This window comes from Strix aluco, chromosome 4 (genome assembly GCF_031877795.1).
Source record: "Strix aluco isolate bStrAlu1 chromosome 4, bStrAlu1.hap1, whole genome shotgun sequence".
Lineage (NCBI taxonomy): Eukaryota > Metazoa > Chordata > Aves > Strigiformes > Strigidae > Strix > Strix aluco.
The window spans coordinates 94,283,015-94,298,940 of NC_133934.1; the positions used below are offsets into that span (position 1 = coordinate 94,283,015).

Consider the following 15,926-nt stretch of genomic DNA (forward strand, 5'->3'; position numbering starts at 1 on the left):
ACAGGAATAAGAGCTCACTGAACTATTGCTTCTTAATCAAGCCAATGAGTGGGTTTATGGTTTCTCTTAAAAAGTAGAAGCGAACATTTCACTATATTATGGGCTGTGGACACCAAGCACTCGTGTGTTTGACTGTTGGTTCCTCCAGATTGGTGAGGTGACGGCATGAATTAGGAAGGCACGTGTGGCCTATGCTTCTTCAGCAGCATGTGTGTTGTTCAAAGGCTTTTATTACTATGACACTTAAATTAAGCTGAACAAAATACAGGATTTGCATAAATTCAGATTTAAATATGGCCCCACATATACAAAGAACAGCACTTGGTTTTAAAGTTAGTCCTTAAAGAGACAAAGAATGCTCACTATCTGCTCCACCAGATTTTTGAAAACCAAGGTTGTCATTCATTCATTTCTTAGTGAAGGTTTCATTTGTCCCTTCTAGAGATTGGACGTATTGCTCGGAGTCTCACCAGTGATGCTGGGTAAAGCAGCATCAAGTAAAGTATCTTTCAAGGCAGTGTTCCTCACTCGTATGGTCTGCAGGGCAGGATTGGTTCCTTCCCAGGTTAAATTTGTTTGATCCTTTCCATCTGAAACACACAATAAAGACAGACACCTCAATGCCAATGTGTCAGAATGAGATCACAAAGTTACCATTTCCTCCAGCGAGCAACCATTTGGAAACCTGTTTAATCCACAAAACAAATCAAGGTAATTAGTTCAGTATGAACTAATTTCACATATTTGCTGAAAATGGATTGACTTATATGTAACGATCCTCTTTCTGCTAGTTATCTTCTAGTTCTAGTTCCACTAGTCCTTCTAGTTACTGGTGTCCAGACTTTCCTTCTCATTCCAGCTGGCAAAGCTTCTGATGTTACTCTCATACTCTGGAGCCAAACCTTAGACTAGTCTAGGCCCCTCTACCATCCTTTGGCAGAGCTCTCCAAAGGCCAGCGTATACTTGTTGAGGACCTTTGCATCACCCTAATTTTCCAATAAAACTGGTTTTTGGTAGCCAGTGCCTACGAACAGAGAATGAGATGTGCAAGAAGCCTGACATTCTCTACCACAGCTTATTTTCTACAGTTCAAAACACATTTCTTAGAGTTAAACAGATCACAGCTTCTACCAATATATTTTCCAACTATGAGCAAATTGCCTTGGATTCAGAGAAAATATTATGGCTCCACCCTATGTGCTTTACAAATACCTAAACTGAGAGCAGAGCGTGCTTCCTAACCAGTATGAGCTGCTCCTCTTCTAATCTCAGTCCCATGTCAGTGCCAGGCTGTAAAGTGCTTTGGGATGAAGTTTTCTATGTAGATACAGGATATTACATCACCGTGATTAGACACCTTATGTAAAAAATGGACTGTTGTTTGTGAGAGGAGATCTTAAAAAACAAAATGAAAGCCTTCCTAATCAACCCACAAGCTGATGAAAAGAACACAAACCGAAGAAACACACAGAGTTATCAGGACCAAAATATCCAAAGTACTAATGAATCATCAGTTAGATCATGTCGATGTCCTCATGTTTGCTGCTATTAACTGCGTTGCGAGGTGTCCCAGGCCTATTCAAATATGTACTTCTCCCCTTCCGATCTCTACAGCTGACCCACTGAGAGAAGCTCCATCATAGCACCATAGCTGAGGCTGAGGTAGCTGAGGGAGACCTCAGCTGCCAGAAGGACTCTGCAGAACAGCCAGTTCATACCTGGGCCAACTCCTATTGTAGTTGAAGAAAGTCAATAAAGCTGAAAGGAGGAGGGTGAAAGGCAAGGTATTGCACTGCAACAGGTCATGACATTATTAATATTAACGAAAGTGATACTGCAGAAGAAACACAAGGCTTACACAGGTTGTCAAGGGAAGCTGTGACTCAGTTCTCCTCCCCTCTAGCTCTTTTGTTAACTATGAAAAGCAACTACGCTAGAAGAGAGTTGCTCATAGAGCTGTTCTGGTATAACTATACTGACAGTGATGATAACCCTAATGCAGGTAGAACAAACCCCACTTTTGCCAATACACCTTTGATGAATTCCTCAAGGGAAATACGCTATACCGACAAAAGCACCTCTAAGTTTAAAACAACTTTGGTATTTACTGCAAGACATCTACAGCCTTGTTTAAAATTATATCCCTACCCAACTATATTTAATTTTCATGTAGAGCTGTCTTGACAACCCAGGAAATGTACAGAAAACCCTTCTGTGAACTTACTGGGAGAGCCTAAAGAATCAGTGCAGTTCTCTACCCTTTGTCTAGCTTTGGGAGAGGGCTGGCAAGAAATGTATCTGAGACTTGTTTCAACAGAAAGCTAGGAAAGGGAGTAGGTGAGCACATTCTTCCAAAGAAACAGCTCTTAGCAAGCCTTTGGGAACTTTATATTCTTATCCTATTAAAAGAAAGAAACAAACAAATAACAAATATCACCCTCCCCCCCGCCCCAACCCCAAAAGCCCAGTTTCTCAGCAAGGGAACAGAAAACACCATCTGTCTTCAAGAAGAATTTAGGCATTCCATAGTCATGATGTACTAGGCTTATAAACATTGTAATTCTTAATGCAACAAAGATAATGTAAAAGATTTTCATAGTGTCATATTAGCCAACTACATTCCTGAGCCCGAGATAACCCATTTTCAATATGCTATCTCTTTTTGCTCACTTGTTTGTTTCTGTTAAACCATGATGTTTGAAAAAAATCACAGGAATTTTGGAAGTCTGTTTAACACCACTGCTTTTTGAGCAGCATCACTCAGGAATTCCAGGCCTAATAAGTCTCAGATTTTGTAAAGCAGCTGGCCATACATTTCAACTCCAGGATACTATAGCTTTTTTCTGGTCTTTCAGTATGGTTCATTTTCCACCAACCAGAGTTTGTATAGGAATCTTAGTTGCAAGTTTAGCTGAAGAATGATACCACCCATCCATAATCACAAATTATGAAGCTTAACATAGATTTTTAGTACTGTTTTTCTAGAGTAACTGCTAGTTATTAATAGGTATTGAACATTTCCCATTGATGTTCTGCGGAATAGCATTACCCAATTGTATCCTTACCTGAAGTAGGCTGATGCTACATAAAACTACTTAGATTTCTATAGAGGGTCTGATTCAGTCTTTTTTATTTTCTCTGAGTAATTCAGCTGGTGGAACTGGCCTAAATATTATAGGCAAGCACATGTAACCCTTTCATGGGGGTAGAAGGCATTGCGAAGTTATTTGTAGTGTATGTAGGCAAATCAACTTCAGTTTGAGATAGTCTGGGAGAAGTTTGAGGGGGATTTCCCTGCTTTATGTAATCCATTGTTGCTTCTTAGGTTCCTCTATTCACATGGCCAGGAGGCATAAGCATGACACTGCTGGTAATTTCTCAAACTCAATCTGAAAGCGAAGACAATGTGCTCAATGACTTACAGCAGTCTTGCAGCTTTTGGTAAATCCTCAGATGCTGGCTCAATGATATCTGGAATAAAGGAGGCCTGAAGGAGCAGTGTGGGGAATAACTCAGATGGTAAGGACTTCGCTGATTGGGTTGCTTTGAAAGAGGTCAGCAGTCAGGAAGATGATCTATGTGCTGTCCCTCGGATATAACTCTGGCCTACCCAGAGCTCTAATTTTACATTTCTTGATCAGTTCAGAGTGCTGCACCTCACGCGTATGTGTGCTGTCAGTTCAGTGTGGGGCAGTTACCAGACCCCTGCAGATTGAACTGCACGCACACGGCTGTGGCTGCCTTCCCCGGCCATTCCCACAGGGAGGTGAGGAACAAAACTTGTCTTACCATGTGCTCAGGTGGATCTAGTCCCAGTAAAGATACTCACTGAAACGACAGGCCAGACAGGCAGAAGATTTAAGGCAGACAGGAGAAACACCCTGCTTTCTAGCAGCCCACAGAGAGCTCTGTGCTGCTATGGCCAGACTGCTTCTGATACCCAGGTGAGCCTGTTCAGTGCTAGGATGGGGATCGCTCTCTACCCAGTGCATCGTGCTGTACAGATTGCGCTGTTATTGTTCCAAATCGGAAGATTTATAATTCAGCAACTATCCAGATTCTGAGAAACATGCTTACTGAAAACCACAGCTAAGGGAAATATGACAGGTGAAGTAAGCATGGTGGCACTGAGGAGGAAGGAAACCTCTCTGCAGTGCACTGATAAGAGTACACTTGATATATACTGTGCTCAATCTGGACAATCTGCAACTGGGAAAACACAGGCTAGCTGAAGGAAATTCAGCTCGGAGGCCCTAGGGACTGAATCAGTCTGTTAAAATGCTTCCTTGGTCTTATTTATCAGTACTTAATTAGGATGCTTAACCAACACATTGGGAAGATAGTACCTGTTAAATATTCAACAAGCTGACCTTTCAGTTACAATATGACAATGCTGAATAAAGTTCATGAAAAGCTTGTCCTTCCTAGGTACTCCAACAAAGCCAAAGGGAACTGGACTGGAGCAAAAAAAAAAAAAAAAAAGTAAAAAAAGTAGGGCACTATTGTGGAGACCTGGTTAAAAATCCAAGTCCTGCCATGGGCTCATTGAACGATCCTGGGCAAGTTGTTTCCTGCTCTGTCCTTCAGTTTTTCCTATCTGAAAAAGAGTACAACAATGTTGACCTTTCTTGTAAATTGCTAAGATGAATAGCTAGAAAAGCAGTAATACATTATTAATTACTTATTATTATTTCTGAGGAAGAAAAAGCAAAGAGAAGAAGCCATCAATCTTTCAGGGTTTTCTTGATCCTCATAAAAAACCAAAAAGCACCACATAACGTGGATTTCACACAACAGAAACTTTTGGTGAGCCATCTTGAAGAAGAAATAGTGGGTGCACAATTTAAAGAAAGTTAAAAGCAGGCAGACACTCAGGAAAACGCTCCAGATGGTGAAATGAGTTAGGCTGAAGAGCAGGCTCCCACAGGAAGCGCTGAAACCCCCATTGTTTGAGACACTTGAAACTGAATTCTTCAAAGTACTGGTATATATAATACAAGGAACTGTTCTGCACTGCCTCGAAAGGTAGTTGCACTGGGATGACCTGCAAGAGCTACACCTACCACTTCTACAGTTTTAAGCGGATTCTTGCCAGAGCTGTAGACTCTCTTTTTATCAGTATAGTATCTGGGGAACATCTACTGGGGAGTAACTACATTGTGTTTTTGCAGGAGATAGATTCAGCATCCTTTAACAGATCTTTCATGTTCCTACTTCTGAGATCTGAACTTTGTATGTCCAAGAGGGGAAAAAAAGCCCCCTATTCTGTGTTTGAGAATTACAGTGTGCATCCTACAGACAGACCATTTATTTCCTGTATTGCACTCTAATGAAAAACTGGGTGGCTTGAGTTTTACAAGCAGTGGTTTGCAGAAGAAATACCATGATTTTAATGGGAACCAAATGAGCGATCATTACGTAAATGGCATTATGAGACACAGAACTAATGTTGAAACGTTAAATGCTCTGGGTCAAACTCACCAAAATGGGAACTGGCAGTGGTGTGCTGGAACATTGGGGTTTCTCCACACTCAGATAGTACTGCAAACATTTCCCGCTGCTGCTAATGCTGGTTCAGCTCCTCTGGAGGTAGCTGTGGAGGGAGTCTGACTGCTTCTGTTGTTACTGGCACTTAAAATCTTAAGACCTTCTCTGAAATCCAAATTCAGAGCTTTGGGCCAATTTTATTGATACAACTTTGTTTACTGGTTGGAGCAGGTAGAGGAAGAAAAATTTTTAAAAGGAACTTAGAATTAGAGTTTTAATATCTTCATTTCCTCTTGGTCTCATACCTGCTGGTATAGCAAAAAAGAGGTGGATTGATTCAGATGGCATATGTGCACTAGTGACCCTGTCTTACTTTATTCGCTTGGGCAGGACGGGCATGGAGTGCTCCTGATCCCCTCTCAGCCCCTCAGGCAGGAGCGCTGGGGCCTGGAGCAGCAGGACTGTGCACCCCAGCACCCCAGCACGCCTTGCCTGCTGCCTCTGCGCAGGAGGGCTGGCACTGCCCGCACACTGCCCCCGTCCCTGGCCAGAGATGCAGCAATTTCCTCAGGAATGAATCACGAAAAAAAAAACAAACAAGAGCTATTTAAGAAGTTTTTTTCTCCCCCCACAACTGTCCTGTCCAGTATCATATTCCTGACAGTTTATTCTTCAAGAATTTAGTCATCTAAGGTTTCAGTGACTCATGTGATGAACCTTCTACCGATTTCCTGGAAAGAGTCCTGTGCGGTCCTCTACACCTCCCTGCCATTTTCCTCGAGGGTCTCATTCTCACTACATTTTCATATGTTTCACCTTTCCTCCAGTTTTGGGGTGGAGGAGGGAGGCAAAAATATCCTGAGTGCACCCAAATTTGCAGTGTAACCAGAAAGTGGCGTGGTGAAAGAAACATCTGGAAGACAAAGACAGGCACTGAACCAGAGACTCTCTTTTGGAAGTAGCTGCCTCTTGGGCTGAAAGCTGGTTAGAAGAAAAGGAGCTGCTGTAGAAGAGCTGTGTGGTACAATATGGTCATGAATTTACCAGGGCCATACCCTGTAAAATGAAGATGAAAAAGATTTGAAGGGTCTCTCAGATCATTGCCCGGGTGGCTGTGACTCACCCTGGGCAAATGCCACTGATGACAAGTACCCTGATACAAACTATTGAATGAACTGGGCTGGATGGGAACCAAAGTAACCATTTTACATACTTGGGCCAATCTGAAAGACACTTCTGTGCAGAAAACAACTGCTTCCTTTTCCTGATTGAAAAGAAAGTTTAAAAGCTGCTCACAGACAGCTTGAAGGATACTTCAAGCAACCTCTGATCTAAGCAGGGTTGTGCTATGCCTACAGCAGACAGCTGCCTGGACATCAGCGATGCCCAGACCATACCTCCTAGTCCATATAGAAGTGCCACCTGTGCATATTTACATTACAGTAAAGACATTCTTCTTACGTTCTTAAGGTTCTTCTTAAAATATTCAGAAATGTGTGTGAGTGTGAGCCCATCAGCATAACTACAGAAGTGCGAAACAGCTCAGTGACAGTGTTGGTGCGTGTTTATAGACCTTCTATGCCTAAGTCAGCAGACTAAGCATCTTGGCTTACCCTAACTTGCAGTAGGGCTAGTTAAGGAATTTGCAGATCTGTCTGATGGAGACAGGGCCAACATGTTCAGCATTCTTAGGGGATGATTTCAGTGCTCAGTTACACCAGTATAACTGGCATGTATACTGGCATATATATATATACACACATACATACACACATACGTATACATATGTCAGTATATATACACTGACATGCATCACAAGCCTGTTCCCTTTGAAGGGATATGGTGTCAGGTCAAAGTTGGCCCGACATTCTTTTTATTAAAAAAAAAAACAAACTTCTATAAGACCCGATTCCAACAGAAATGTTTCCATGATTTATTTTAAGAAGGGAACATTCCCCTGCAGTGCTCACCACAACCCAAACATTGCAGCGCTGTGTAAGAGCATGAGAATTGGAGAGGAAACTGAAGAATCTATTTTCACTGCTCCAGAAGAGGAATACAAAAAGTAAACAAACAGCAAAAGCAGTGACAAATAAATTAGATTTTAGTGATGGCTGCAGTGTTATCTATAGTATGGCTAAGGAGAGCAGACTTGAAGTATGCATGCTTTTCTAGTGATTTCTACAAGATGTGTGACTAAGTGTGAGATGGGGACTCGTGGGAGCTATCTATACTGTAAGAAAGATTTATTTTTCTTTGGTTGATCCTTCCTGCTCCTCACACCTTCCCTTTCACATTTGAGAAACTGAATAGCAGACTAGAAGGAATTGCTTCGCTGTTTTCAAAGCTAGAAAATAATTTGAAGTTTGGGCAAGCTATCCAGGGAACAAATCCCTCATTTGTGGGAGAGCTCTCAGATGCTTGAAAGTAATGGGAAAAGTCTTTCCTCTAGATATCTGGAGCCCTCTACTCTACAGAAAGGGGAACCTGCCTTCAGTGCTACTGCTTGTTTCTTTGCTCAAGTTTGCAAAAAGCAGCAAGTACTAGGAGAAGAAAAAAAGGGGTGTATGGAGACAGAAAGAACTACTGAGTGAGCACATGCTTTCCTGACCTACCGACTGCATGCACATACACACGCATGCAGACATGCACACACAGCACACAGCTCCTCAGTCTGAAAGGTCTGTGAACCAAGGAGAGAGAAAAAAAATTAGTGAAGCCTGTCCAAAAGGGACTGTAAAGGCCGATCCTGTGGCAGATTAGTGATTTCACCAAAAAGTTTTTGGAAGCCGTAAACAGGAAATGGTTAAGTAAAAGCAGGTGGAGCATGCTGACTGCAGGAACAACGCAGGAAATAGCTGAGCGTCTGAATGGATGCAAAAAAAATGCTCTTCTGCTCAGTCCTTGGCAGTCGCAATACGCCCGCTCCTCCTTCTCCTGGTCCTCCTTTGCTACCCTTATCTCCCCAAGGTACAAAGTCTTGCAGTCTGCAAACACCTTTTGTTTGAGTAATCTGCTCTCCTTGAATCTGGGAACCAGCACGGGAGACTTGGGAGGTTCTGCCTGGAAGGCAAAAGACAGGAAGGACTCACCTACTGCAAAGGATGAGCCAGAAGTACCCAGCAGTACCCAGTGCCTGCCAGGTCTGAGGAGCCAGAAGAGTGTCTCTGGCTACTGCCCCAGGTGCTGCGGTCCCAAGTGTATTTAGCATAATAGGCAATTGGAGAAACATTATTCTTATCGCCCCTTTCATTCTAGGGGGCTCCCAAAGTGCTTAGCTGTAGGAATCATTCTCCATTCTACTGAAACACAGTCCCTTCTGGGGCAGAGCGCTGCAGCTGTTTAATAGCTCACAGCAACATCACACAAGCAGATGGAAAAGAAAGCGAAATGTGCAAGAAGCATTCTTTCCACTTTCCTTCTAACCCTTCCTTTCTCTCCTCTTTGTCCACAGCAATTTGTGCCAATTCCAGACAACTCCAGATGTGTGTCTTTCCCACCAGTATCTGCAGAGACTTGGCTCTGGAGACAGGGATCTGCTTGCCAATATACTGCCTCCCGGTGCTTTCAGCCCCAAGGGTCGAGTTCCTGCTGCCACACTCTCATCCCTGGCTGTGCTGCCAGACATGCTGTGGGATGGAGGGCAGACATGCTGGTAAGAAACAATTCTGCTTTCTTCTAGATGAGTATAGCGTTGATGTAAAATTGTTTAACATAGACAAGACACTCTTGCCTTCAAAGCATACTAAACAGTCACATTAAAGCCCCAAGGAAAGCTAAGAAAGGAGCACATAGATTAGTTTGAATTATTTCAACCTTGTCGACATTTTAAGTATTAGATGGTAAAGCTATGTTGGTGAACTCTACTCTTAGGTATTTCTCCTGCTCTCCTAGATTTAAATTGAAAAAAAATCTGTTTCTTCTTACATTCTGTGCAAAGAAAACACTAATGGTAAATGGGCTTCTATGGAGTTACAACTGCACAAACAAAAGGTTTTTCTGGTAAAGAAATCTCACAAAGAAATCTTGCTCTTTTTTGACATTGCTATTTTGGCAAAACTTATCATGTGGTATTGGGAGTTCAAACTTATGCTGCCTTTTCTACATCTTTTAAAACAAAGAGTTACTGTACACAGCCTAACACTTTTTAAGTTCAAACTCTTAAATCCTACTCTAGATAGGGCCTTTGAGAGTAACATTCAAACTCACTGTGCCCAGTCTCCAATATCCCACATGTCTGCCCAGGCCATACTTTCCCTTCCCAGGGGTGTCCCGAGAACAGTCATGATCAGAGTCTGGCACCCTGCACCGCTGCTCCCATTGGAGGAGGGAGGGGGTACTGCCAGGGCAGAGGTTGGTGCAGCCCCTTCTGCAAGTGCCATCACACTCATCTAAGATGCCACGGGGTGGAAGTGCACTGAGAGGATATGTCTATCAACTTCAGGTGGATGGCAGGACAGCTCAGGGAGTTAAACCTTGGCACTGACCTTTGGGAAAACATGGCCTGTGATTCATATGAATCTAAGAAACTGAGAGAAAATAATTGGAATGAGCTGAACAAAAATAAACAGGTGTCTCTTTCCTGCTCTTTTCACAGTTTCTGCTTCCTTGCACCCTCACCCACATTTTTTTTGCACTTAAGTTGTCGAGAAAAACGGCAGGAATGAGGTTCCTGGTGTAATTACAGTTTGCTGAGAAAATCGCAGCCTGCAGCAGTAATTCCTTTAGTGCTAGAGACAAATGCCGCTGAGGTCTAATCACAGCCTTCCCACTAACCAGGCCCTGAGTCTAATCTGTCATCAGCTGAGAGGCCGCTGGCTCCCACCGCGTGTGTGAACCCGAGCTGCTCGGCTCGTTCCTCTCCCCTCGTCCAGAGCCAGGCAGTGCCAGAGGGAGGGTATGTTTCCATTCACTCCTTGCCCTCAGCTACAGCGATACTACAACTTCAATGTGCTGCTTATCTCTCCTCCATGCCTAGTATCAGGGCCACTCAAAGCCTCACTGGAAAGGGCTCAAGTGGTTGTTTTCAACTTACAATGCCGCACAGTGACTGCAGTTCAAAAATACAATTTAAGCTGAGATAAGTTGAAGGAGAGGCTTAATGAAAATGGCCTGTAGCTAACTCCTTCCAAAATGTATGGCATTTTCTGCTTATTAAGAGGACAAGGCTGCACTCAGTGATGGCTCATATAAACCCCCATATGTTAACAACAACAAAACCCAAGAGTATAAGTGCTGATGATCGCAGAAGTAGGTGGAAGAGGGAAAAACAGAACTGGGTATATTGATAAAAGAGCTGGGAGAGAGCATACATGTAAGGAGAGACTGAACAAATCTCTCCTACATGTTACACACAGCTGTTATTGCCACAAATGTTTTGTATCTGGCCACATCTTTGAACTTATCTGTGCTGGTGAAAGAAACTCGAAAAACAACAGACCTCACCAGCTCGGGAGTGCCCCTGTGCAGGCAAAAGTCACCATGGTACTGGATTAACATCTCTAAATTGGATTCTGGTCATAGAAGAAAACTGGCTGAAGAAGTCTATTTCAAAGACATGTTACTGTAGCATGAGTGACGTGGTGAGAACTGGGACAGTCCTTAAGCTGGTACCCACCTTATAGCATCTGTGTAGTTAACAGGTGCCCTGTAGTAGCAGGGGAGACACTAGGTTTGGGAGGTGTAGACTAACAGCTGTGCTTTGCGTAAGTAGCTCTTAAGAAAGGCATAAGGGAACAGAGTAGGTCATCATTTCTGGTCAGAGGCAAAAGCATGTTAAACTAGCTGACTTTCTGTAGCAGCCTGTGGCCAACTCAATTTCTTCATGCTCAGCTTTTTCCGAATCTGCACATGGTAGCTGGGCACACGCGATAATTACTTACCAGATCTCTGCAGTAAAGGCGTGCACGGCAGCTTCTCAGCCACTGACAGACCGAGAGGAACAAAAACTGTAGCACGATGTCTCAGAGAGGGGGAAGGAGTGACTCATACAGGAAGAAAAACAAAGCAAAGATGAACTTAGAGCATAAGAGGCAGACCGTTGGCTGTAAATCAGTTTTCTTGCACTCAGAAGGGTGGGTATTAGAGTGAGAGGAGTTGTACTTGACAGTAATGGAAGTCCAAGGAAGTTTGATTAAGATTAAATGGCAGTCACAGGCCAACACAGAAAAGAGGCCTTAAGGCGAAAATCAAAGACAGGAAGTGACTAAGTAGGTCAGAAGCTGTGGGTAGTGAGCTGGATAGATTAAGTGGGACTTGGAGCAACTAAGTTAGCTCTGCTTATGACAAGTGATAACACTTACAATGTCACCAAGTTTAACAAATCTGACTCTGAAATCACCTTCAAGGCCTTGATAGCAAATCAGAGATTGCTGACTTCTAATAGTATCTACATCAGAGCAGATACAGTGTGTGTTTTAACAACAGATCAGATTTACAGTCACTTTTTGACCCTGCCAAGCTTCCTGTAAATAGTGTGCTGTTTTGTCTGAACAGGATTTCTTCTTAAGGAGCTAGAAAAAATGAACTGACTAACAGGAACTGTGAGACTCTGAGAAGGGCCACTACTGCAGGTTGAAAAGACAGATGCAATGGAGAAACTTCTTTCCACCCCCAAATTCAACAAGTCTTTGATTCAACAGCTTTGTTCACATCCAGGGCAGCCGGAAGAGAGCAGTCACCTTGTATTTTTGTACCTGATGAGAAAACCCCAGATTGTATGTGTGCACTGGGACAGTTCAATGTGTGTCTATTCCAACTTCAAAGAGGCTTTCAATGCTCTTTCAGATGTAGGGTGTGAGGAAGGGTGAGAACTGCTAAAGCTAGCCCCATCCTCATTAAATCTTTGCCCTCTCCGGAGCAAGCATGCAAGTGGAGAGAATAGAAGATATGCATGAGCAACTGAGCATCTGTGATCTCATGACCTTTGACTGTTGTATTATGGGAAATGTATTCTCCGGTTGCTATGCTTTTCTAATTCATTTGTATTTTCCTTCAGTGACTCCCTTGTATTTTCTTTGGTGCTCCTGTGTAGTGGTTTCAAGGAACCACAGATATCTCCAAGTTAAGCATGCATACAATAGCTTTAATTAAATGTTTGTGAGTATCCCACTGTAATGCAAGGGAAAGGGAAAGCAAACAGTTTTGTACTCACTTGTACCTATCCCTTCTGAGCTCTGGCTTGGGTGGAGGCATCTGCACCACTGCCCTTTAAGCCCATTTCTAACCTATTGTGAAATCAAGGCCATTGGGTCCTGCAGCTCTGCATGTAAGCACTTCAGGCATTTCACTCCCATTAAAAAAGCTACAGATCACCTGTGAAAGGTACAATGCTGAAACCTTTCAGGCTGGGCTAGAAGAAATAAAAATTAAATTAGGGTAGACATTCTTTACTCCACGTACAAAAGTGGAGAATAAGTTAAAAATATCCTTAACCATTTCTTAAAATATACTAAGATGATATAGGGAGAGTAGCATAAAAGCAAAGGTTTTGATCTTCTTCAATATTCTGAAATTAATCTTTTCTGGCACAATCTCGGTCTTGGTGCCCCATCCGCAATGAGTTACCTATTCTTTTAAGTGGGGATCTTTGCTTCTTTTACAAGTAGTTAACTACATCATTTTATATGTACAGAAGAAAGCTGCAAAGGATTTGTGTTTTCATTTCAGCCATTTAAAATAAATATACATGAGGGAAATTAAATTTGGAAGGGGAACTTTCATCATGCAAAGTTGGAGAAATAAGAAACAGGGCGCAAAGGTTATCAGTCAGTTCTTTAAGTCAAATACATGACAATTTTACAGCACAAAATAGTGAATTTGTTTGGAGGAAGAGCCTTGAATCTTTGTCTCTTTTGTATGATACAGAAGAGTTAACAGTATCTGCAAGGATAACCATGAGGCCTAACACTAGTGATTTTTGCTAATACCTAATCCTAGTATAAAATACTTGTCTTGAGTTTTTCAATGACTGACATTATTATTTCAAAGTTGACACAAGCTAATTTGAAAACACTTTGGCCTGGCTGTACATATTTTACTGCAAATCCAACCACTTGTTCTCAGTGACTCCCAGAGATAACATACATCAGAAAAGATAAGAGTAATTGTAAGACTGGAAAGAAAAACTAAAGTCCAGTTTGATGAGAGAATAAAGAAACCATGCTTCTAACTTTGATCTTGGCTACTTCTCTGCGCTGAGACCAGAGACATTGCCAATTTTTGCAGTCTGACACGCTGGATTTGGGCAGGGGTTGCGCTGAGCACGGGCTGGCCTAGCTTTGCTAGAGATTGAGCCACAGTGACTTTTCAGGCAGGAACAGAAAGCATGGGTTGTTTCCCTCACGTAGCAAGGCACAAACGACAGCAGGGTTGTCTGAGAAGACTGAGAACTGCTGACACTAGTAACAGGAACTGGCAGCTGCAAAGGAGAGTAGGAGTGGGATGAAAAGCAGTCTTACAAAGCGAAGGAGGAAAGGAGAAAGCCAGGGAAGATCTAAAATTGGGAGCAGCTAACAAATGTTTATAGAGACGTCTCTTCTTCTTTCCTCAAAGTCCTGATCCTGGACACATTCAGGCCAACATAAAGATTCCAACAAGGATTTTTAAGATAGTTTTAATGAAAATTTTTACTCTTGGGCACTCTCTTAATCTGCAGTCTGCATTTCCACTGCATCTTCACAAGATGCTTCTTAAAAATACACCTGGTTTTGGTGATGGCTGGGAGTCAGGAAGGTTTATTCTCAGAGGTGTGTGAAGAAGAAGTTGGATCTACATGTCGCCCTTCTCCTTCACCTTTGCCATGTCTGACTAATGCTTGTATTCCAGCCCATCAGTTCCGATGGCCCAGTACAGTGACTGTAGCAAGGATGCAGTGCAATGGTGCGCAGAGGGCATGCAGCCTGGGCGTTTTTGGGTTTCCTGCTCTGATTACAGAGGGCTTTGATTTTTGTTCTTTGGTTTTCTGAATTATTTACTTAAGCTGTCCTGAGCACTCTGCTCCATGTAAATGACAGCTGTCAGGTACTCATGTTTCTGAGCTCAACAGCTCCATCAGTTTAATTTTTATTCATTGTCTTAGACTTTCCTGTATGTCGTTTATATTTTTTTGCTTAGTATTGTTCGTATCTCACCTGTCAGTCTTCTAAATTAAATGACTGGCAGATTGACCATCTTCACTGCTGTTTCTCTGTCTTCTACTAAATTGCAGTTGTGAAACTCTTGCATCAAAACCCAGGTTACTCTTTTGCTTCCCATCCTAGCAGGTACTCCATGGACTATTTCTGTCCTTTTCCTCTAGTAGTGACAGCTGATTTATATCACCAAGGCTAAAGACAGGAAAATCGATGCCTGACTTTCTCCCAGGGGGATGAGTTCTTATGGATGGCGGTTAGTTAACTATTTTCACTATACAGGTACCAAAAATACCAGTCTATCTCCACGACACTAACTATGGCTCGTGAGGATGATGATGCAGTAATCTTAGGCCCTGGGCAACCATAAGTACATTTAGACTTCTCTGGTTCTTCATGTTCCACTTCCCTTTAGTCCCTTTAGTAAATTGTAACCACTTTTATTCTCCAAATACATGAGGAACTTGAAGCTAAAGCTCAAAGTTCAGTGCAACCCCTTAACTCTGTGACCTAAACAGTGCAATTTACTGAAAAATCCTCCCCCAAATTTTCTGCTTCCTTGGGATAAGGAGGGGAAGTGAAAGAGGAGAAAACAGTGATTAGTTATTTCTTTACAACTTCTTTTTACTATCTAGTTCTAAAGAAAGAAAAGTCAGAAAAGACAGAAAAGCAGCTGCAAGTATGTGTGCACTGCAACTGCAATATTCATGCTGCCTGTCACTGCGTCGAGTCCCCAAACAGACTAGGAAACAAGAAGACAGGAAAGTTGAAAAATGAGAGTATACTCTGCAGGGAGCTGGTAAAACAGCAAAATCACATGGTAGGAAGGAGAATGTCAAAATTTAATTCCAGGTGTAATACCTCAGAGGCCAGATGCATGTTGTAAGAGGTGTCGTTCATCTAATATTTATGTTTTGGTTTTGCTCTGTGAACTCTAAGGTAGACCTTAGCCAGTGAATGCTGCATTCTCTGTAAATGCCTTGCATGGCCTGTTGTTGCCTTTCCAAGTTTCTTATTCAATAGCACATTTTTCCCTTGTTTTTAAATGCTTGCTGGAGTCTTAAGAGGAGGAGTTTTTAACCTAACAATAAAACACCTGCATTTTATTAAGACTTGGGACTTAAGTTCCACCTCCCTCAACTTTACTGAAGTGTTGCCATTAGTTAGATTAACCCTTTCATAGACAGTTTTTGCTCTGAAGGTGAAGTTATATGTCTGCTATATATAACCCAATCCCACAGTCCTACACTGTATTTGGAGGAAAGGAAAACCAGCTCTGAGACAGACCCAGTGCTGACTGGCAAGGG

General features: G+C 42.5%; 1 protein-coding gene across 3 annotated transcripts in view; it reads right to left on the reverse strand.

The window, feature by feature from the left end:
- Window positions 1-212: 212 nt before the first annotated feature.
- The window catches only part of RAD51B (RAD51 paralog B), a 408,277-nt gene continuing 392,563 nt past the window's right edge, over window positions 213-15,926 (reverse strand). For all 3 annotated transcript variants that reach the window (XM_074824407.1, XM_074824406.1, XM_074824405.1), the window contains one exon: window positions 213-590. In XM_074824407.1, the coding sequence (XP_074680508.1) occupies window positions 439-590 (152 nt within the window). In that variant the 3' untranslated portion in view covers window positions 213-438. The remainder of the gene's footprint in view (window positions 591-15,926) is intronic.